Source organism: Hippopotamus amphibius, chromosome 1 (genome assembly GCF_030028045.1).
Source record: "Hippopotamus amphibius kiboko isolate mHipAmp2 chromosome 1, mHipAmp2.hap2, whole genome shotgun sequence".
NCBI classification, from domain to species: Eukaryota; Metazoa; Chordata; class Mammalia; order Artiodactyla; family Hippopotamidae; genus Hippopotamus; species Hippopotamus amphibius.
Genome location: NC_080186.1, coordinates 134,173,249 through 134,197,125, shown reverse-complemented (window position 1 = coordinate 134,197,125; position 23,877 = coordinate 134,173,249). Strand labels below are relative to the sequence as shown.

General features: G+C 42.0%; 1 protein-coding gene across 1 annotated transcript in view; it reads left to right on the top strand.

The window, feature by feature from the left end:
• The window catches only part of DOCK2 (dedicator of cytokinesis 2), a 414,056-nt gene that overhangs the window by 151,711 nt on the left and 238,468 nt on the right, over positions 1-23,877 (top strand). The window contains exon 26 of the mRNA XM_057729388.1: positions 3,618-3,766. Coding sequence (XP_057585371.1) covers positions 3,618-3,766 — 149 coding nt within the window. The remainder of the gene's footprint in view (positions 1-3,617; positions 3,767-23,877) is intronic.

Genomic DNA, 23,877 nt, shown 5'->3' with positions numbered 1-23,877 from the left:
AGGTTGCTACTCCTAGGAGGTAAAGGCAGCAGGGTTTTTCTTATCTACTTAAGTCAGCCTCTTATCTCTGTTGTCTCTGTTGCTGTGATGGGCAAGTAACCCCTGGTTGCATTCCTTCCCATCCCAGAATAGTGACCGGCACTTAGGGAGCCTTCAAGAAATGTAGTAGACCAGGGGTCCCCAACCCCCGGGGCTGCAGACCGGTAGTGGTCCACAGCCTGTTAGGAACCGGGCCGCACAGCAGGAGGAGAACGGCGGGTCAGCTAGCAAAGATTCATCTGCCACTCCCCATTGCTCACATTACCTCCTGAACGCCACCCCCACCCCCGCACCCCCACTCCCCATGGAAAAATTGTCTTCCATGAAACCCATCCCTGGTGCCAAAAAGGTTGGGGACTGCTGTAAGTAGACTGACTAAATGAATGAGTGAGTTATTTCACTGCCTCAATAGATTAACCCTTTGTCTACCTTTACAAATCTACTTTCTGTAAGTCCTAGTGATCCCATTTACAGATGGAGAGGCTTTAAATGATTTTTAATCTTGGGTCACAAAAGGCTGTTGTTCTAGGCTTTAAAATATTGTCTTATTATGCTTTAAACTCAAGACCATCTTTCTTTAAGTTCTTATCAGATCTTCAGCTCAACAGAGAAGAATGTTGTATCAGAGGCTAGGAATCTAGAGGGGGTGGAACCCAGCACTTTTATTCTCATTTGCCATCACCTGGACCACTGCAGTGGCAGATTCACTGGTCTCTGCTCTTTGGTCTTTTCTTCTTCCAGTTGCCCTATATGCTACAATGACATGGATCACCTTAAAAAAAACATCTTTTGGTGACTCCCTTTGCCCAGAGAACTATGGAAGAACGAGATTTTTGTTGTGTTTTAAGTTTCCTTTATTAGAATCTCTTTATTTTACTAGCAAAATTAAGTTTTCAAAGAGGAAAACTTTACAATTCTTACCCAACTTAAGCGAATGCTCAATTCTTATCTTCTGGCAGGGTTTAATTATGACAACATCAGTGAAGGGAGTTAAGTTTCATGAAGTTGGTGAGGTCATTCATCCCAATGGCAAAGAGTTTATAACTTCAAATGAACTCACCTGGTTTTTCCTGCATGTATTCTTACACATGTAATTTCCTCTAACAAACAGAAAGTTTCAAAGTTACAAGTTAACATCTTTTAGAAGATAACTTTTAAAACAAACTTCTGAATGAACATTGCAGGAAATTTCTTTACCCCTTTTGATAAACAGATCTGGACAAAATTTCAACTTTATGATGACAAGATGTGGAGGAAGTATAGGATTAATTTAAATGTTATGATAATTGATATGTAAATATTATCCAGTCTTTTTTCTTCTCTCTCTAAACAAAGGGTAATGGCTCACTCAGCACCTTGTACTCTCAAAAGTCCTTAGGCCAACCATTTCTTGAGTCCAAATAGAGTACCATTAACCTGTGGCCCCTGATTCCATCTATAATATTAAGCAAAGCTGAATCGTAATTGTGGTTGCCTATAATTTTCAGTTTCCATAGAACTATAACCTTACATCACCCATTGATTTAAGAATTTTCCTTTTCAATGTTATCTTCTATTAGTCTACTTCCAAGAGACTGTTCTACTTACCCAGGTCCATGTACTCTATTTTTTATTTATTTATTTATTTTTTAAATATTTAAAAAAATTTTAATTGAAGTGTAGTTGATTTATAATGTTGTGCCAACCTCTGCTGTATAGCAAAGTGATTCAGTTATTTACATATATACATTCTTTTTTTATATATATTCTTTTCCATGATGGTTTATCACAGGATATTGAATATAGTTCCCTGTGTTCTACAGTAGGGCCTTGTTGTTTATGCATCCTGTATATAATAGTTTACCTCTGCTAATCCCAAACTCCCACCCCATTCCTCCCCCACCCGCCTCCCCCTTGGCAACCACAAGTCTGTTCTCCATGTCTGTGAGTCTGTCTCTGTTTCATAGATAGGTTCATTTGTGCCATATTTTAGATGCCATATATAAGTGATATCATACAGTATTTATCTTTCTCTTTCTGACTTACCTCACTTAACATGATCATCTCTAGTTGCATCTATGTTGCTGCAAATGGTATTTTCATTCTTTTCTCTGTGGCTGCATAATATTCCATTGTATACATGTGCTGCATCTTGGTCCATATGCTCTAAATCACAATTTGTTCTCTAAATCTCCAGTCTCCCAATGGCAATAGTATTTACTCATCAGTGACCATCTCAAATGACACCTCTTCCATTCATTCTATCACAGTGCCTGGCACATTGTAAACACTCAATATGTTAGCAACATCAGCAATTACTGTTATTAAAGTTCCCTCAAGTTTCAAATCAAGGAGTTATCCTACTTAGGGTCAGGTACCCAGCTCTGGTTCAGAGGAGGGTAGGGAACCTTATGACAGTATCCCTAGGGTTACATCCCATAGCGGGGTGCCTCCTCAGGGTGAAACTACTGTGCTGTGCCAGAGGAAGGTATAGATGTTGGGCTGACCGAACAAGAGATGAAGTCTATTCTTCCCACCAGTATCTTATTCTATCTTCTGCCATTGCTCTTTGTTTTCTTGCTGATCACCTCTGTCATATTTTAAGTATCTAATGGGTAAAAACCATATATTATCTCTGTACTTCCAGAAGTACTGTGCCTTCCACATCAAGGATGTTCAGCACCTATTTGTTGTACTGAATTAAAATGAAATCGGCATTCATGATTCACATTTCAGCTCTAGAAGCATCTGGGTGGGGATGGCTTGAAATTTGGAGGCATCTCTTTTGATGCCTCAAGGTCTGCCATTTTTAAGAGAAATAGAGAAAGAAAGCAGTGTAGGATTTCAGAACCTTCCAGGTATTTCCTGAGACAACAGTGCCAAGAGAGTTACGCTTCTTTGTAAAGGTTTTAATTTATTTAAAATGAGAGTCAAGGTGCACAAGGATGAAAGTGGAAAGTTGTTCATTTTTGTACTGCTTATGCCAGTGAAAAATGTCCACCAATAGGGGTATGACTAAATAAATAAATATGTCCATAATAGAGGATACTATAAAACAACTACAAATAATTACTTTGATCCCTGTATGTAATAACATAGAAAGTGCTCTGAAAAATATTGAATGAAAAAAATCAAGGAACCAAACAATACGTGCAGTGTAGTCCCCTTTTATAAAAAGGCAACAAAATCAAAATGACACAATTTTTTTATACTGATACATATGTATGTAAAACATATAAGAAGATCTGGAAGGATTATCCTCACAGTGCGATTATGTTTTACTGAAACGAAAAGCCTAATAAAAATGATACTACATATTTGATACTGGTATACACACAAACATTTTTATATGTATATACGCCTACATATGTGTAGAATAGAATAACTGGTTGGTTGCCTCTGGGGAGTGGGGCTTGGGGGAGGGGCCAGAATTGCGAATAATGTTCTAAGGAAATTTTAACCTAATTTTTAATATTTACATTTTTATAAGAAGAATAGATTCATTAATTATTCATTTAATGAAACATTATCTTAATAATAAAGAGAAGAAACTAAAAAATGAGGAAGCTCAGATGTCTCTGACCTGCCTTCCATTCCAGAATGCCGGGACATTCTGCTCCCTGTCATTACCAAGGAACTGAAGGAGCTGCTGGAGCAGAAGGATGAGATGCAGCACCAGGTCCAGGAGAAGAAGTACTGTGTGGAATTACTCAACAGCATTCTGGAGGTCCTCAGCTGTCAGGATGCGGTGAGTCTTCACGATGATGTAGACGTCCTGGACTCAGACTAGGGCTGAGTTGATTAAGTTCTAAAATATTGATGCTGATGAATAGCAGTTGAAGTCTAAAGATAAAAGTCAGTGGCTTGCTCAGTGGGCCTACTTTTCCAGTGACTAACTCCCCGGCTGTGAAAGACAGCTTGGGGACTAGAGCTAAGCGTGTAGCATTTTGTCACCATATTTCTTGTTGGACAGGCTTTCTCAGGGTGTAAGTATGGACATATTGCAGACTTTTTAGATTGTCCATTTACTAAAGCTCTGGTTTGCAGGGATGGGGGTAGGGAAATTTTTCTATGCCTACATAGCCAAGAAAACCCGCTTGTCTGCTTTCTTGGCTGATTTTCCTTGGTTCTGTTTCTCCGGTTATCTCCTGCAATGGTGAAATGGTCAAGACTCTTTCTGGATGAGCAGATCACTCATGCCTAGACCCTAGAAATAGGTTGAGGAGTAAGATGATGATATGGGGATGGCTGTGGCAGTGAAGCCAATGTGTATCCGTTGACATCATTCAGAGATTAGGTAGGAATGAGACCAAAAGGAAAGCGGGAGTAAGTAGAGAACTTCCAAAAGGCAAAGTCTACGGAAGACGATGAGGTACACTGGTGATAACAGTAAAGACTGAGAGACAGTGATTAAACACAGGGCTAGAATTCTTGAGACTTGGAAGACAGAGATATGCATTCTTGATTTGACTTAGGTCCCTTTTGCAACTTTACCTTGTCCTTGAATAACAGGAGTATCTGTCCTTAGGTGGATTTTAGAGGACCGGGTAGGCCCAAGAGATCTCTATCCCCTGTCCTCCCTAGAAAATCCTCAGAGAAGGGCTCTCTGGATGAACTATATCTATGATTGACTATATTAGAAAAGTCTGCAAAACTATTTTTTTTCCTGCTCATATCCAGTAGTCAACCATTATTATCAGTTTCTTTGTATGTCTCTCTTCTGTCTTGTCCTTTACACTTTTACCATCCTAATTACATTTCTTATCTCATTTCTAGGTAAATGAGATACATAGCTAACTTCATTCATTCATTCATTCATTCATTCATTCATACGTACAATGTCCCAGATATGTGCCAGGCATTGGACACACAAAGACATGTCTTTTTTCTTAAGAAAATACTTATAAACATATAAATAAGCAATTGCAATATAATATAATGACTAAAATCTAAATGCATGCTAGGAGTACTAGGACTACAAAGACTTTGTGTGTGTGTGTGTGTGTGTGTGTGTGTATAAGCATTTTTGTCACTTCATAAGAGAAGTGAAGCCTCAGCTGGGTGTTCAAGCGTGAGTAGTTAATGATCACAACTGCTACTTAATTTGCTGTTTTGTAGGCACTGTGCTAAATGCAATCCAAGCCTTCTTTCTGCTCACCCTGATCACTGCTAAGGATGATCATTACCATCACAGACTTAAAGTGCAAGGCCAGACAGCAAGTAAATGGTAGGGGGAAAATTCAAACCCAGGTTGGTCAGCCTCCAGAGTCTGCATAAGCATAGGCAATGGGGATACAGAAGCACGGTCTTTTCCCTCTCCTTTATTTCTCTCCTCATCCTTTTTCGGGGGAGGGGGGAGTATAATGTCCCAAAGCTTGGATATCTAAAATTCACTCTGTGCGATTGTCATGATGATGGTGTGTTTTCACAAGCATGTTCACTAGCCAGCTGTTGAACTGGTTCCAGTCTTTGCTCTTTGATCTTTAAAAAAAAAATTTAAAGGAATGTTTGATCTTACTCTCACTTGCAGTGTAAAAACAGGACGGTTGGCCCATTATTTCTACAGAAACTTCCCAGAAAATGTTGCCTCTTCCTGTTGAAAAGAATTTACAATGCTTCCTACATCTTAGTAGTGCTCAGGTCCCTTTTCATGGGGAAAAAAATCCTAGATGCTTGGGACTACACTAGTGGACCCCTGTTTGAGGAACACACTTATAATGCATTCTGCCAATTTCCTGATTTGGGTAGAGGGATGACCCCAGTTTGCAGTTCATTTGTTAAGCAGTGATGCTAGGCTCTGCCTGTCCCATGGGCGTGACCCCCTAGAATTCTGTCTTGACAGGTTGTCATCATTTTGCACACTGGGTGACACCATACACTGGTGAGAAGAGGCTGCTCTCTCACGCACCCTGAATACTCGGGGCTTCAAAGCCAAGAAGTGAGGGGGAGGCTCTGAGCTCCCCTTGGGGGTTTTTGGCAGCTGGACTTAAGGTATGTGGGAGGTGCGGCGTTCACTCTTTACTGCCTCTAAGTGCATTGCTTTTGTGATGACTTCTGAACGTGGGGACTAGCCCACCTCTTCCCAACGGTGAGCAACTGTTTTTGCTGGTGAGTTGTTAAGTACTGTTATTACCACTGGGTTTGGTACAGTGTGAGCTTCGCATCTAACTTCTCCAGCTCATAAAGATGGAAATCTCTCCTCTTCTCAAAAGCTCTTTCTTTGACAAAGAAGATTCATTCAGTAACCATTATTACTTTGAATTAAACTAAAAATCAGAAGTCCCAAAGTATCTAATCTAAAACTCTCTTATTCTAGCATAGGGCAGCTCTCAACTCTGGCTACACATCACATCACCCGAGGAGCTTTTTTAAAAGTAGACTTGCCTGGGTTACAGTACTAGCTGTTGTGATTTAACTGACTGGGGTTGGCCTGGGCATCACAATAACATGTTCACCAGGTAATACAACAGGCAGCCAGCATGGAGGACCACAGATCTCGTGCAAAAGGTCTTAATCATGATTGTACATCCCAGTGACCCGGAGGGGCTGTTAAAACAGGTTTCCGATCATTAGATTTGGAGGATGGGGCCTGATCATTTATTTTTCTAACAAGTTCCCAGATGATATGGATACTGCTGGTTCAGGGACTACACTTTAAGAACTACTTCTCTAATGTGACCTAATTTTTTTTTTTTTCATCTTCAGTATTCACTGGAAATGGAAGAACAGCTGGGCTCATCCTCAGTTCTTTACCTTCTTAATTGAAGAGCCTTTTCCAGTCTATAAAACCTCACATCTTCCAATATGGCATTTAATAAACCGTAAAATGGCGAAGCCTTCAAACACATTCCTTTGTACTCATCAGTTCATTTTTATGCGGTAGTAGGGACATGGCCTGTGCAAAGATCTGACTTTGAAAATCCAAACCATCAGGTGTGCTGTTGGTTTCTTCAGGCACCAACTCCTCAAATTGGAAATTTAGGAGAAAAATAAAAAAAGACTCCCAGGGTAAATGTCCTGGGTTTTTCTTCTGGTTGTTTGGATCCTCTCGGTGGATAAGAGCATAGCCATGTCTTTTTTTACTGACGTTTTCTTGGTCCTGTGGAATAGCCTGTCTCTCCAGCCCTAGCAGGGACTATACCTACCTGCCTGAACCGTTGCCCAAGGGCAGAGCCACGTGTGTAAATTTAGCAATTGTAGTGCAGGATGCCAAGCTTCCTTTTGCGGGGCTTGGTGTGTTTGGGGGATGGGGAAAAATACTTATCTGCAATACATTGTCATTGTTTGGGTGACCGTGGGTGGCATATGACTCTGGGGGCAGTGGGGGGGGGGGGGTGGATGTCTGCCTAAGCCTGGATGTTAATATTTTTTTAATGATAGTGTTAACTTCCCTCACTCAGTTTGCTTGAGGTGCACGTAACATAGGAAGGGGACAGGCTCAGGTGAAGGATGAAAGGCCTGACTTCTGCCTGTATTAACTCCTTTCCTCCCCCTCACCGAGCAAGTTTATTCATCAACATAGGTTACTTTGAAAGGCAGTTTCACACTGGCTTCGTTCTGTGCCTTGCCGGCTGCCAAGTAGCTCATAAAATTTAATTTTGTGCCAGACCCGGAGGGAGCTGGCTCTCCCCGCCTTAAAGCAGGCTCTTCGTTTCTGTTTCATTCTTTTGACAGACAGGAGAGTCGCCATGTTGTACCCTGCGTAGCCATCACAAAGTGGGTAAAGGTGACTCCTAATTCTGAAGAGGAGATGATGTTGATTGTATCTGTGTCACGAAGACAGAGAAAGCACACAATCAGCTTAAAAAAACCCTTTGAGCCCACTGACTAAACCTGAGGGGTTTGACTGAGGCCCTCTGTTCGTCATGCTTGGTTTGGGGTCTCTGGTGTTTCTACTCATCCGCTTAGACACTGGTAGAGGGGGCTTTTACTCATGCCTTATCTCTTGCTTGAAATGCCCTTCCCAGTTTCATGCAAGTAAAATCCTAAACTCCTTTTAGTTTCAGCTCGGGTAATACTTCCTTTCTGAAATCTCAATCCCATGTCCTCGCCACACCCCTCCAACCTCAAGGCAGGTTTAAGGACTTCCTTCTCTGTGTGCAAAGCTCTGTGTTCAGACGGTTATCGCAGCACCCTAATTGCTTGGTGTTACACTTTGCTGTGTGTGTTCCCTGCCAGGCTTTGAGCACAGAAACTCAGAGATCAAGCCTCCCTCCCCCACCTTCACAGAGCTTACACTTTCAGCCTTGCCTCTTGGCAATTCCACTTTTACTCTCCATCCTCCTGCCCCATTAAAATTCTTTCAATCCCTCAAATGCCCGCACTCTCTCTCTCTTCTGGGCTGCTGTGTGTGCTGTGTGCACTGTCAGAATGCATCGCCCCCTGTCTTTGCCTAGCTAAATCCTACCTAACGTTCAGGAGTCAGAGGAAATTCACTCTCCCCAGGAAGCTTTCTCTAACCCCCCTCCACACCCCTCTCTTGTGGTCCACAGAGCTTACGCCTGCTCTGTCATAGCACCTGGGTTATCATCCTCTGTGGACGCTTCTGCCTGTGTAATGGGGAGTGCCCCGCCCTGCCCTGCCCTGCAGCTCTCCCCTTCTCCTCACCCATCCCGCACAGTGCCTGACTATATGTTGAAGGAATGGAGAAGTGAATGAATGTGACTCGTCCCAATCAATGACAGAGACTGATTTCTCTCTCGGGTCTTCTGCTCTGAGTGCTAGGAGGGTATGCTCCTTTCTCTTTTTGTCTTCATTGGATGTCAGGTGCAGGGGTTGAATTAATCACACTCAGTTTATGACACATTATCCTCATTGGTCTGTGCAAGACCCTTTCTTATTTCGTGTGTGTGTGTGTGTGTGTGTGTGTGTGTGTGTGTGTGTGTTTCTTACCTTTTTCCCTATCTCCTGCTTCCATTCCCCTACTTCCCTTACCTGCTGTCCTGCTATGGGCAATTTGTCTACTGCATTGAATACACATGTGTGAGTTTGGGTGCATGTATTTTAAAACATACACACACATACACTCACCCTCATGTCTCTTCCTTACAGAGGAGCAGACATTGACTGCAAAAGGGCGTTAGCATCTTCAGTTCTGTTAGGGTACCCATGGGTGGGGAAGGGACTGAGGCATGCACAGGGAGTAGTCTGCTTAGAGGGTGTTCTCGGTCTAGCGCTGCCCCTGACCTACCTTGTATGATAGAAGCAGACCCTGCCGGTCTGTGCTTAGGTGTCTTCCTTTGAAATTCTGAGAATCCCAGGCAGCCTGCATGATGCAGGCTTGAAGAGAGGCTGATGCTGCCTCTTTGCGTTATCATTTAGTTCCCAGGATCAATACCGCACTGCAAAAGCAGCAGGGTTTTCTTCCAACCTATCTGCTCCCTCGTATATCACATAAAAGGTAGGGAGACAAGGCTTTTGTCTGTTGTGCATTCCAAACAGAGAACAGCCAATTAAGCCCTAAACTTAAAGTTGAAATAGATGAGAATCCTGTACCTTCTGCTGGGTCCAAGGCCATTTTCTTTTTACCCATTGCTCTTCCTTTGCATCCATGGTGTTAAACGTGCCCTTCCCAGGCCAGTGGAATGACATTACAATGTCATGGAAAGTGACATACAGGACATGTTCTTTCCTGGCAACTTTTCACCTGCAAAGTGCTTTCTCATGCATCATAGTTGTTTGTTTCTGGCCAGCGCATGGCAAGATTAGTTTTATTATCCCCACTTTATTATCCCCATTTATTATCTCCATTTTACTGGTGAGGAAGTGAGCCTCAGCTAGGTGACATTCCTAATCAAGGTCAAGAGAGTTACTAAAAAGGCACAGCCTGGAGGGAATCACCTCATCTCACTCCAAAGTCAGCTTTTCACACGCCACAGTGCCTTCCGTTACTTCATTTACACTCTACCATTTAAGAGCACTTTACCAGCATTGTTTCCCTGGTGGAAGTAAGAGCACAAGCTTTGGAGTTGGGCTACATTCATGTATCCGTCCCACAAATACATAGGAAGCACCATGTATACTACACTACACGCTAGCGCTATAGCGGTGAGCAGAGCTGGGGTGCATCCTAGCTCTGCTTCTTTCTAGCTGGGGAACCTTGGGAAGTCATGGACTCTCTTGGCAAAAAGGCAGTTGCTGTTTCCCCCAGTGTGTCAGAGTAAACAGGAACACCTGTGAAAGCCTGCAGCATTGTGCTTGGCATGTAATCCGTACTCGATGCGTGTGGCTTTGCTTCTACCTTCACCATTCCCCTTCCCTCCTGTGCTCCTTCCACTGTTGCAGGCTGTTTCCGAAACATCCCTGTAATTCTTTTAAGAATAGTTAAGGGCCAGGTGGTCTCCTGGGAGAATGCCAAACAGGTATTGAGCTTAGGGAGGACTCGGTACCCGTTAGCACTGAGGGTGGCCCTGAAGCCAGCCCTGGCGGCAGGCAGATGCTTTGGAGACCTCAGTGGCATCACAGGAGGCTTGCCAAGAAGCAGCAGATGCTGCTGCTGGAACAAAACCATCACCTGCAGGGCATCTGGACCTCATAAGGGTTCCTGGAGGGACTGGGGAAAAGTGTCATCCTGCTGTTTCAGGGGCTCCTTTGGGGTATCCAGAACGTGGGGGCTCATGATAACCACTGTATGGGGTGGTGTGCTGGAGCTGGCTCATACCAGCTCATGGGAACCAAGTGTTACATTTTTAGAAATTTTGTGAATTACTTGTTAAATAACTGCCATTATTAAAATTTTATATATCTATAACTAATAAACTATATTGAAATCAGAGGTAATGAAGACATACTCAAAAGTATCACTTCCTAATTATCTTACCATACTTTATGCTTATCGGTGTGCTTGAGGTTATTTACATCTCTTGTGTTTGTATGGTAGAACCACATACAGATATGTAATATTATAGCTATTAATATTTAATGCTCTGCACAGCCCATTTCTTCCCAGTTCTGCGTTCAGTGATGTCACTTTGATAGCTTGAAATCAACCATGAAGGAAGTACTCATACCAGAAAATTGACAAACACTTAACATCCAGACTTTTAGTTTTTCCTTCCTGGAAAGACAATTGATAAACATTTACCAGCATACCACTGGCTGGGACTCAAAGGAATTGCCGCAAATGAAAAAAACCCACAGGCCCAGGGGAGCTGCCTGTCTACTTCCCTTCTCTCCAGCGACCTTGAATGTGCTGCTTCTAAAGGTTCTCATGAGAATGGTCAATGAGAAGATGCTCCAGGGATGTAGCAATTTAAAGACAAACTAAACCCCCAACTGAGAACAGAGATAAATTTGTTTCATTTCCCATGACATTCTTATTGATTGGCAATAAGTAGTGGAGAATTTTGAAGACTTATGTGGGCCTGTGAGAATAAGAGCCCAGATTCCTGCATAGGTGAAGGATGGGGATGATGACTTCAGTGCCATTGGTTTGCTGTGCCTAAACTAGATGTCTGACCCATACAGCTGTGGGAAAGGCACATTTGACAGGGAGATTATTATCTTTCACCTCAGTAGCTTTTGGCCTTTGGGTCTTAAATAGGGTTTAAAGATTATACAGAGCTCGTTTTTGATTAGGCAAACACCTCAGTTATCACTGTTACAAGGAAGAACCACCAATGGATGCTAAACGTGATGGGCAGAAGTATGATGACAAACAGGGTATTTGCAGAGTCTCACAGTATCCTCCCAAAGCATCCACTTACCGATGACACAAGGAAGGATAGCAACTTCACGGTGGAGAAGCCTGACAGGCACCACCTTAACCAAGTGATGAAAGGGAGCATCACCAGGGAGGACACACATCAGCATCCTGTGCTTCCCGAGAAGATGACTGAGAAGGACACAACACTACTCTTGTGGGGAGGCCTTCCAAAAATGAACAAACCTCAGTCTCATAATGAGAAAACAATCAACCATCCCCAACTGAGGGATATTCTGCAAAATAACAGATAAGTGCTCTTCACAGCTTAAGGTCATAGGACTTGCCTGGTGGTGCAGTAGTTGGGAATCCGCCTGCTAATGCAGGGGATGCGGGCTTGAGCCCTGGTCTGGGAAGATCCCACATGTCCCAGAGCAATGAAGCCCATGCACCACAACTACTGAGCCTGTGCTCTGAGCCCATGAGCCACAGCTACTGAGCCTGTGAGCCACAACTACTGAGCCTGTGTGCAACAACTACTGAAGCCCACGCACCTAGAGCCTGTGCTCCACAACAAGAGAAGCCACCACAATGAGAAACCTGCACACTACAACAAAGAGTAGCCCCCGCTCACCACAACTAGAAAAGCCCTCATGCAGCAACAAAGATCCAATGTAGCCAATAGATTAATAAATACATAAACTTTAAAAAAATAATTAAATAAATAAATTTTTAAAAATCAGGCTTTAAAAAACAAAAACAAAACAAAACTTAAGGTCATGAAAGATGAGGAAATACCAACACACCATCACAGATTGGTGAGGATTTAGGAAACATAACAACGAAATTCTAAGTGGGATTCTGAATTAGTCCTGAATCAGAAAATGGATGTTAGAAGAAAAACGGAAAATTAGAATATTTAATAGTATTATGCTGATACAAATGTCCTGCTTTGATAGTTGTGCTCTGATGATGCTAACATTAAGATGTTATCATTAAGGGAAGCTGGATGAAGGGTAGATAGGAATTTTCTGTACTATTGTTGTAACTTTTCTGTAGGTCTAACATTATTTATTTAAATTAAGCTTGTTTTTGAAGTATTTCAGGAATGATTGCTCACTTCCAAAGAATGCATTTTGAGGGTGAGCAGTTCCCCAAAGTACACCTGCTCCAGGGTGAAGGGCTGCTGCCAGATAAGGGGCTTTCTCTGCTTTTTCAGTCATAACAACAAACCCCACAGACAAATGACCAGCCTTAGTAGAGGATTCCACTCTGTTAACTGCCTCACTCTGTCTGGAGGTGATTAGAACCTCCTACTAAATGAGCAATTGGGAAACTGCTTGACTAAACCAACAGCAGCTGCACGAACCCAGGACTAGGCTCTGGGCACTGGTAATACAGAGGAGGATGGCAGCCTGTGTTGGTCTAGAGGACCTTGCAGGCTACAGCATTCACTCGGGCTATTTGACAACCCTATTCATGTGGTAATTCCTCGGCCAGGTTTTGGGTCTTGAATGTCACCTGAGCTTCGCTTGGCAGGCTCAGCAAGTGGGTGGTTTGGCATAACTTACTGGATGGTCTTTGGATCGCTTATTCTCAGGGGAGGCACCTGGAAAATTAGAAGACAGTTTTTGTTGATGGTTGACTAGAACTCCTCCCAATAGAATTAATAATCCAACACATTGTGTTTCATCAGCACCAACTAGAAATACTTCTCAAGCTGTTCTTCAGTATTCCTCTATTTGCCAAGACCAAAGTTTAAAAGAGATTGCCTGCAGCCAAATCCACTATGTCCTCTCTTCACTCCCTCCCGACTGCCTCCCCAGGCCAGGACGAGTGTTAGGCGGGTGAGGCACTTGCCTGGGGGTGGGGGCAAAATATAAGTGGACACCAAAAATTTGGTAATCAAGAAAAACAATCTTTCAGTGCAGATTGTAAAAAATCAATATTTTAAGATTTTGTTCATCATGAATTTTTTGCATTAATTTATATATTTTAAAGAAATATAGCTTTAAATTTTATTTGTCTTGATTAATGAGTTTTTTGACACTCCTGAAATTTTGCCTCCTGGACAAATGCCTTGATCACCTTACTGTCTCATCTCAGTCCTGACTCTGTATGGAGGCTTCAATCAACACCAGCCACCTGCAGTGGCAAAGCTGGACTTTGACCCATGACTGGGCAAGCTGGCAGCTTGCAAGAGTGGAGAAGGTACCTTTCCATTCACCCCTGTTCGGAAGACTGTGGAGGATGCTGTGAAGATTAGTGTTTGTAGGGAACTTCTGCATAAAAACACGAATTGAAAGGAATAGCCATTTACCCTAAACCTACACTGGACCAGCCACTTGTTTTCCAAAAAGCATCTCTTGCATAATGTTTGAATTAAATCTCCTGTTCACAGTTGGGAGGCATGAGTTAAACGCCTGCTCAGCAGCAGAAAAATATAGCTATATTTGGTCCAGGTTACAGTTACTGAGGGAACTATAACTTTGATTTGTTCAACTGGTATAAATGTAAATCCTTAGGTGAAATGTGTTAAGTGAGGAAGGAAATGCTCTGTGTTTGAAGATGCTTTTGATCCACAGCTCTGTCTATAGAGCCCCAGCTGTCACAGGCAGTCTGGGGGCAGCAGCCATGGCTGCACCAGGGCAGTTTCCAGAAAATCACCCAAGAGATCCAGCATGGACGTCTTGTCAGGGCAGTTGTAGATAATATTAGTCTTAGAGATAAACACAGTTGATTTAGCAGCCAAGATTAGAAAAGGCAATGTTTAACTTCAGCACCATTTCTCCAAGCGGCACAGCATGCTGAAGTTGTCCTTCACTCTCTATTTATTACCTTTTCCTTTCCCTGGAATGCAAACTCAACTTAGCTTTTCTCTCCAACCACATTTCCTACTGCTTTCAGCAGCATTCTGGGTTCTGGGGAGATCCCTCTCACTCTCCCACTAAGCCTTCCTGCTCCTTGCTCTCTCTTTGTCATTTACCTGTTTCCTCCATCTGAAAAGCATTCTTTTTCTTCCCTCGTCTTGTCCTGAGGGCCTCCAGTTGGTGGTTCACAGCCTGAATCTAACAGATGTGTTTTGTTTGGCTTGCCGAATTATTTACCAAAAACCACAGTGCCACCACTTGCTGTTGTTTCCTAAGCGTCTGTTCCCATGTGTTTGTTTCTGTCTCAGCCCTGTAAGTATCTCGGCTGGGACTCCTGAAAGCAAACCTTCCTTGCTTTTCCTGATAGGCCCAACCCAACCCCCCTCCCATTAAGAAATCATCCCCAGTCTTTCTGCCCCACCTTCGTCAGTTTCCCTGCTGCATGCCGACAACTTCCGGCTCATGGTGGAAATCGGCAGGTAATTACGTGTGGAGTTACGTCCGTTTTTGTTACATGAGGACTGTCAGTAGGCCTTCAATATGTTGAAACAGGACTAGCACTCTTTTGCTATTTCTCTTTTCAGTGAAGGTGATATCTTTCCACCTCGCTAAACATTAACTGAGCACCTGTTGTTTGGCAGGCACAATTCTAGGCTTGGGGGGGAGGGGCACAGGTGATTAAGACAAAACGCTCCCTCATTTACAACTACCTCTGAGACCTGCTTCCCAGTCCTCCCAGCTCTAGTCCGTGGCCTCAATGGTCTGTTCACTTTGGGGGACACACTCGTCCTATGCCTTTCTCTGTGGTCAACACTCCTCCCACTGTCACCATGAACTCTCTCTCTGAATATCCAGATCAGAGCTATTTTGACACCTGGGTTAATTGCCCTTATCTCTGACCCCCCAGCCCATTTTGAAGACATATATTTACCCCAGTCTTCTAGAATGTTGACACAGACTACCATTTACTGGATGTGCTCTTATGTGGGTGTCCTGTAGCTGGTTTACAGACTCTCCATGGACAAGGCTGATTCAGTCTTACATTTCTTCTATATTTCTACATTGCCTGGGCATCGTGCCGAATTCTGAGCAGATACTCAATAATTTATCATTGTGGTTTGATTGATCCTCTTAACTTCAATTAGTCTACTTTCTAGAAATACATGCTGACACTAATTTTATTTTTTGTGCTCAGCAGAAGCTGATGAGAAAGGTAAATCTGCTGCTGTTGCATTAAAACCTCACATAAAAAGTAGCTACTAACTCTGAGTATTGTTGTGCTCCCAAAGTTGTTCATATATCCATTTAGAATTCAGCATGCATTTCCCCACAGAAATAATAGAGAAGAATAATGGTGGTCACATTTCCAGGCCAACCTGTTTGGGCATGTTTAACCTATAGTGTGATTGAACTCTGGAAGGAGGGTAGCGGCTCCTATTTACTCGCCCGCATTATGTGAATAGTTTACAGAGATTGTGGGTACTTTGCCTTTACCTGACTCTCATCACATTTGGCTCACCTTTGAAGCATCTGTTAAGCCTCATGGATGCAAGGACTGCATCTGTATTGTTCACTGCCGTATCCTAACATAGCACCTGATGCAGATTGGGCAGTCAAAAATACCTGTTGGTTTTTATTGAGTTAAATTCTAATTGAAAGAGTATGAATTTTGGAGACACATAGACCATGGATTCAAATCCCAGCTTCACCACTAACTAGCTATGTGATCTTGGGGAAATTGTATGTCCTCCCTGAGCCTCGGCTTACCTCTTCATCATATTTTGTTAGCCAAAATATGTTGATACTCAATATATGTACTCAAACCATGTTGATACACAATATATGTTTCTTCTTTCCTTTCCTCTTACCCTGAATTAATCCCTCAAAAAGTATTTGATTAATTAATTAATTATGTCTGCTTTCTGTGCTGTACTGGTTGAGGTGGTGGTGACAAGGAGGTGATATTTCGTATCAGAGCCTTTCAACAGGTTTTGAGAACATGTGAGTTCTGTTTCCAGCTCTAGTTCTGACAGTCCGTGTGATCCGAGGTGGGTCACTCAAATGTATCTGTGAAAGGGTGACGATGGATTTCAGCAATTTTCAAGCTTTTCCACCTAAGTATCTCTAACTTCAGGTGAATGAATATAAGCTCTCAATGTTCTGGGGGTCTTGCCCAAAGGTTGAATTTATTTGAATTCAATCTCATGTTTGATCTTAATTATTCATGCATATTTTATTTTCTAATTCATGATAGATCCATGTTTTAAAAGTATTACTGTCATTTGTGAGTCACCCATAAATGAATGTTTGCTATAAGCCAAATGCTATGTCAAGGACCTTATATATAGAAATCAACTCTCACCATAATCTTGTAAGTAAGCTGTCATCACGCCACTGTTACTGATGAGCAAATGACGTTTACAGGAGTTTTAATAGATAGTCTCAGGCTACACAGAAAGTTAGCCGCAGAGCCAGAATTCAACGTGTCTAAGTTTTTCCCCTACACCTCCTCAAGGGGTAAGTAAAAACAGCCTTCCCTTGGCCATCAAGTATATTAATAAAAATGCTATGCCATGTTAACTGGAAAAAGCAGAACACAAATTGTCTGCAAGCTGCAGAAAGATTTCTCTGGCATGGAGCTTGAATGCACCATCGAAGAAAAAGTTAGATATGTTTCAGGGCTAGATTATGGGTATATTACATCACTTTTGTTCCTGGTAATATTTGTGCAATACATAATGACTTTAAAAACTAGTCTGTGTAATTTAGAAATGTTCTGAATGGATAAAAAGATAGTTGATTTTGTTAGACATTATAATTTTTCCTACACATTTTTGTGAGGGATCAGAAATGTACAAATGCAGGCAAAGCTGATATTTTTTATGTTCCTCTCTAGCTTGACAAGCATCACTGTGGCTATGAGTAGGTAAGAAAGGACCGCTGCGCCTCAAAGAACCTTATGGAGAGGCATTAGAAATCTGATAAGCAGAGTTTGAAAGCAACCTCTGTGGAAAGTGGAGTATTTTTTTCTGTGAGTAGAGTCAGTCGTTAGGGAACAGAGGGTTGTTTTCATATCTGAGGACAAGGAATGACACAGTTCAGGGAAGGTTGGAGACAAGTAGTTATAATCTTCCAAACTTCTAAATGACCCCTACAAGACTAATTATTTATCTGCTTGAAACCTATTCTGTAAGACAAGTTACAACACCACATCCTCTTGATTATAGGGTAAAAAGTGAAAGAAAAAGAGGAGATGGTGCCTTCACATAAGAAAAGAAGGAAAGAAATTGTCAGCATCTTTGCTCTTTGAGAATAGATAACACATCTGTTATTTTGCATCAAACTCTGAATTGGTAAGATGTAAAGTAAATTTAGGCCATATCATTCATCCATCCATTCATCCTTCCATCTTATCTGTCCAACTGACACATTCACTTTACATATTTATCCATATGCTTTGTGCTCACTCTGTGTTAAGCAGATCCTGCACTTTTGTCATTCAAAATTGAAATGTGTGGTCCCCTAGTTTTGGGAAGTATGTATAAGGTTTTGTGGGCACCCAAAAAGAAGAACAACTAATTCTACCTGGAGTGAAGTGGGAGTTAGAGTGATCAAATCAGAAAAGGCTTCCCAATGGTGTTGATCAAGCTGGTTTTTGTGTTTTTTTGTTTTTGTTTTTTTTAATGCTGAATAGGAGACTGGCAGGTGGCCAGGAGGAGAAGGGCATCTCAGACACAGGTGAAAACCTGCTGTTAAAGGCACTCTGCTTCCTCTCTGTGGGAAGGACGAGCTGACCAAGGGTGGCTCAGTTAGGACCTAGGAGAAACAGAACTGCACTAGACCCCAGAGACTGAACTCCTTGAAGGAGCTGCTTGCAGTCCAAGGCTAAGGTGAGGTGAACTCTGCCTCGTGAAGACATTGTGATTATGGGAAGATTAAAATCACTCCAGAACTAAGAACATTGGGAACAGAAGACTACCTCTAGATGCTACGCACTTAACAGAAAGAAACCCAATATACTTCTAGGAATAAACACATGCATTTTGTTCAAGATGAATTGGTTATACTAATCAATTATGCTAGACTCTCACTTGCTGAGAATAAAAATGGACTGAATATTCAGAAGAAAGACTTCCCTGCTTGTAGCTGGTCAGGGAAGGATCAGAGCCATGGGTTAAAGTGGAGGGCACTGAGTATATTATGGAGACGAGAAAATAGATGGCCTTCTTCTTTTCCAGAAAGCCAGCAGAAACCATAGATCAAATTGGAAATTTTGGAATAAATTAGAAAAATAAATGTCTTCCTCTTTCAAATTTATTGTAGATATATAGATTGGTCAGAGAGAGCTAGTGAGGGAAGAGGAAGCATACAACCTAAACTTTCTGAAAAAAGTTGGCTGGGGATGAAAGTAAATATTAGATATGTGATAGAACTTTGAAAATATTTGAAATCATCATTACAATTAGGGAACGGTGAAGAAAATCACACATGCTTTATGAACATTAAAACAGAGACACACACACGTTGTGGGGGTCAGTGAGAGGAGAGAGAGAGAAAGAGAGAGAAGAAAGGGGAGAAAGACTGAACTCCAACTTCTCCAGATGAGGAAAATGCACTTGTTCTAGGAGGCAGGATTTTATCAGCACCATGGAGAGTGGCACACATTCTGTGTTGCTTTTTCTTTATAGAGGTGAGTTTCCAGGGAGAGTTTTAATTATATCCAATCCTAACTGAAAAGACAACATTGATGTCTGTGTAAATGCACACGTAGCTCAGAGGATACACATTCACTCCTCAGATTTATTGCTTTTGTATTCTTTTGTATTTAAGATTGGCCTACTTCCTCCATCCCTTCCGGGCAAAGAAACAGAGGTTCAAGGGTAAGATTTTAAAGCCTCCTGTTGGTGGTAATTTTTCTAAATTTTCTGATGTAATCGATCTCTAAGACTTGTCAGTGGGTGCGGGCTCTGAATTCTGGCTGAGACGCAGGATCCTGGGATGTTTCATGAGACCTGTCTCGTAGTTTTGTGCCTGCCTGATTTGGGAGGGATTTGTAGGGGAGAACGTCCATTAAAAAAAATAGGGCAGTAGAGTTTTGATTTGGGGAGACCCTGCTGAGGAGACTAGATCAATCATTGCTGAAGGAGCTGTCTGATATTTGTATTCTTTGTCTGGAGGATTAGGGACATCTTCACTGTGGGAAGGAGGGTAGAAGATTGTGTATATATTTTGCGTCCACTCTCGCCTTATCTAAGAACCCGTTAGTCATTTGTGTGGGGTCAAGCTGTGTGGCCCATACAGTTAAGGAAGTCCATGCCCAGAAGCTTCTAGATTCTACATTCTGATTCCATTGACTTATCTAAGAATTTCTCCTTACTCTCCACGACAGTCATTTGACATCTTGTATTAGCTTTTCTAATTAATTAATTAAATGAAATCCACATCCCCTTAACAAAAATGTGGTGATTACTTATTGTATGTCAGATATTTGTTCTAGGTGTTCAACCTAAAAGAATGACACAGATCTAATCCCTATCCTCATGGATCTCACAGATGTTTCACAGTCTATTTGTTCAGCCATAAAGGGGGGGGGGGGTCAAGTAGGAGTGGAGAGGTTATGAATTTTACCTCAGAGAAGCTTATAGTCTGGTATTCTGATGCTCTCATTCAGGGCCTCATTTTAACAGGAAAGAATTAGCCTTCTGTCAAAGAATGACCTTTTATTCATGGAGTTTCAAATGTCAACAAATATTTGGAGATATATTGGGGAAGTCATTTGGGGTGGAGAAGAATCATTCTGGTCTGTACAGACCCCTTCTCTGCCTGTGGCTGAAGCTGTCCCAGGGTTGTGGGTGAAGGCTGGTGACAAAGCAAAGGTGTAAAGCAGAAGGAGACAGAGGAGAAGTGCTAGACCGCCAGTGGAGGGGGACAGAGAGAGGAGGGCAGGAGCGGAGGGAGGGAGACGGCTCATTGGGTAATCAGGGCACGAAGGGATGGAACCATATTGAAATGACTTTCTGGATAAATAATAGCAAAAATTTTCACCACCAAAGTTTTTTCACCACTGCTTATCATATTCTTGTGGATGCATAAAATACATTGTCTCCTGAACAAGCAAAATGTATTGAATATCAGATAATTTATTTACTCATTTAAAAAAAGGGTAATATATAAGCGCCTTCTACATTTTCTAAACCAGCAGGTTTAAACAGGGTTCCTATATGGAGTTTATCTTATTATTCAAACAAGGAATTTTGTTTGGCCATTGGCCATAAGCCAGTGTAATAATACTAAAAATGAGTTAGTGTACAATATCTGTTAATTTTTTTTAAATATTATAAATAGTTCAGAGACCCCATTTCTACAGTGGAAACCTTAAAGGAGCCCATTTCTGGCAGGCCATTTGCAAATGTATCTTCCTTGCTACATTTAGATGTTATAAACAACACAAAATTTCTATAAATAGCCATGTAGAGAACACAGGAGCCTTGCAACCAAGAGGACATGGATTCAAGTCCAGCTCCATCACTTACAGTTCTGTGACTTTGGGCACGTTTCATAAACCTCTGAGTTTCCTCATCTGTGACTTGGGGACAACCAGTGTGGTAGATTGATAAGATTATTCTGTGAATTAGATAAGATGTGCGTGTAAAGAACTTATAATAGTATCTGGCATATATTAAGAGCTCAATATATATTGAACAGTAATAATAATTAAATTAGAATGGATCTTATTTTACATCTCAAAATAGGGTAATACTTATCCCCAGGGTTTTGGTCAAGATGCAGTGAGATAATAAATACGAAGTGCACAGCCCATTGCCTGACACATGATAGGAATTCAACAGATGTTAGTTGTGTTCTGTATCCATTCTTCCTTACACAATCCCCGTAGATTCCTCCTGTTTTGAAGAACAAAACAAGAAAGTAGAGCATCTTCAAGGTATATCTTCACCAATGGCTCCAACCAGCCTCCACTCAGCAGGATTAAGATGTTGGACTCATAGACCTTGGGAGGTTCCATTTTTTCCACTCTAGGCTGTAGATTGGAGATTCCATTGTATTTTATTTTATTTTTTAATTTATTTTATCTTTTAAAATTTATTTATTTATTGACTGCATGGGGTCTTCATTGCTGCTCACGGGCTTTCTCTAGTTGTGGCGAGTGGGGGCTACTCTTCATTGTGGTGCGCGGGCTTCTCATTATGGTGGTTTCTCTTGCTGCAGAGCACGGGCTCTAGGCGCACGGGCTCCAGCAGTTGTAGCATGCAGACTCAATAGTTTTGGCTCACCAGCTCTAGAGCTCAGGCTCAGTAGTTGTGGCGCACGGGCTTAGTTGGTCTGCGGCATGTGTGATCTTCCCGGACCAGGGATGGAACCTGTGTGCCCTGCATTGGCAGGAGGATTCTTAACCACTGTGCCACCAGGGAAGCCCCCAGTGTATTTTAATAAAAGGCCCACAAAACAACTTACAGGATCTGAATAAAAGCAACATTTTTCTCTAGGCACAATGGGATTTTTCTTGTGGGAGGAGATGGTTTTGTCATTTTTTTTTTTCTGGTTGCTTTAAGTAGATTTTTTTTTTCACCTGCCAGGAAATGGAAGTTAAAAGCATTTGACAAATGGAATGAAATATTTTGTAGTTGTGCCTTTTACAAAAATGTTAACCCATGTGACTTCGTAGTGCTTCTCTGTCCGCTCGGTAACATTGACACCAGCCCTCCAGCATGTAGGCACTGAGGCTCCTTGGGCACCCTGGCACAGGGCGGGAGCTCTCAGGGAGGGGACACGCTCTCACCTCTGAACACAGGGCTGACTGCAGCACACTGCAGTCCCTCGTGTGTATCCACTCAGTCTTCTGTGAATACGATTCCTTTCATGTGTAGACTGGCTTTCATTTTGCTCCAACTGGGCAATAGTTCTATTTCCTTTATTATTATACATGATTATTGTGAAAATGTCCAGCAAACCATAGCAGTAAATTATCCCTTTAACCTCACATTTCTTCCTCTTCTTCATGTTCAGGGATATTACTGTTAACAGTTTCCTATTCATTTTTCCAGACCTTTTGGACATAGAAGAATATTTTTCAAAACCGTATATGGGCTTATATCATACGTGGCGCTCTGTAGTCTCCTTTTACTAATATACTAAGGCTATCTTTCCAGATCAAGATATATCTATGCTCTCCTACTCCATTGTGTGGATAAGCCATCATTTATATAGTAGGATCCCTGATTTAGGGACATTTATCTTGCTTGCTACATTTGGATTTTATAAGCAATACAATATACTATAAACAGCTGTGGACACAAATGTTTGTGTTATTATTTACTTCGGACAAATTTGCAGAATGATTTATCATCTACAAAGTACAGATTCTCTCTGCGATCCTAAAAGATGGAGGCAGTAGCAGTTACAAGCCTGGACTCTGGAGTCAGACAGGCCTGGGCTGAAGCTTGGATCAGTGTTTACATGGTGTGTGACCACAGCCAGAGTCAGTTTCCTCATCTGTAAATTTGGAGTAATACAAGTATTTCCCGCATTTCATAGGGGCTTGCAGAATTCCTTAAGGTAATATATGCATAACATGTAAAAGCTCAAAAAATATTAGTGATCAGAGTTGGAAATACCTAGCGAGAATCATTAGATTCTCAAGATAATTCTGGTGCAGTATTGTGGATGCCATTATGCCTGTATACAAATGAAGAAACTGAGGCTCAGAGACGTAAGACTTTGCAACACAAGATTGGGGCGTAGTTTGTGGTAACTCCATAATCTCTGTGCAGGGAGAGACACTGTATTTTCATAATCCTGAAAATCATTGCCAGAGAGGTTTTGGAGGGACTAAAGCACCTCCCACCTCCCAGCACCACCACCACACTTTGTTTCATGGAAGAAGCATGAAATTAGACAGAACTTGAGCTTGGGTTCAGGCTTGGCCACCAGTGAGTGGATAATTCCTGGGCAAGTGACTAAGTGTCTCTTATCCTCCTATTTCACATTGGGACTTCACTGGATTTTTTTTAAAAATTGAGATTATAGATGTCAAGTCTATAAGCACAGCTCCTAGCTTATAGGATGACCTCGAGATTGTTAGGTAGCAGCAGTGTGAGACTGAGAACCCACATCTTCTTTTCCTTTATCATCTCCCTCTACCACCCACTCAAACTCTCCTCCTATAGAGAAAGCTAAGCCATGGTGCAAAGACACTCATTACCACATGAAGGCATTGCCCAAGCCCTACATGGGAAGTGGGGGGTCACCCAGTGGGTAGGAGAGGCAGAGATGATGGGGTCCAGCAAGTTCGCCTGCCCAACTTCACTGACCCCGATTCCTACTTCTCTT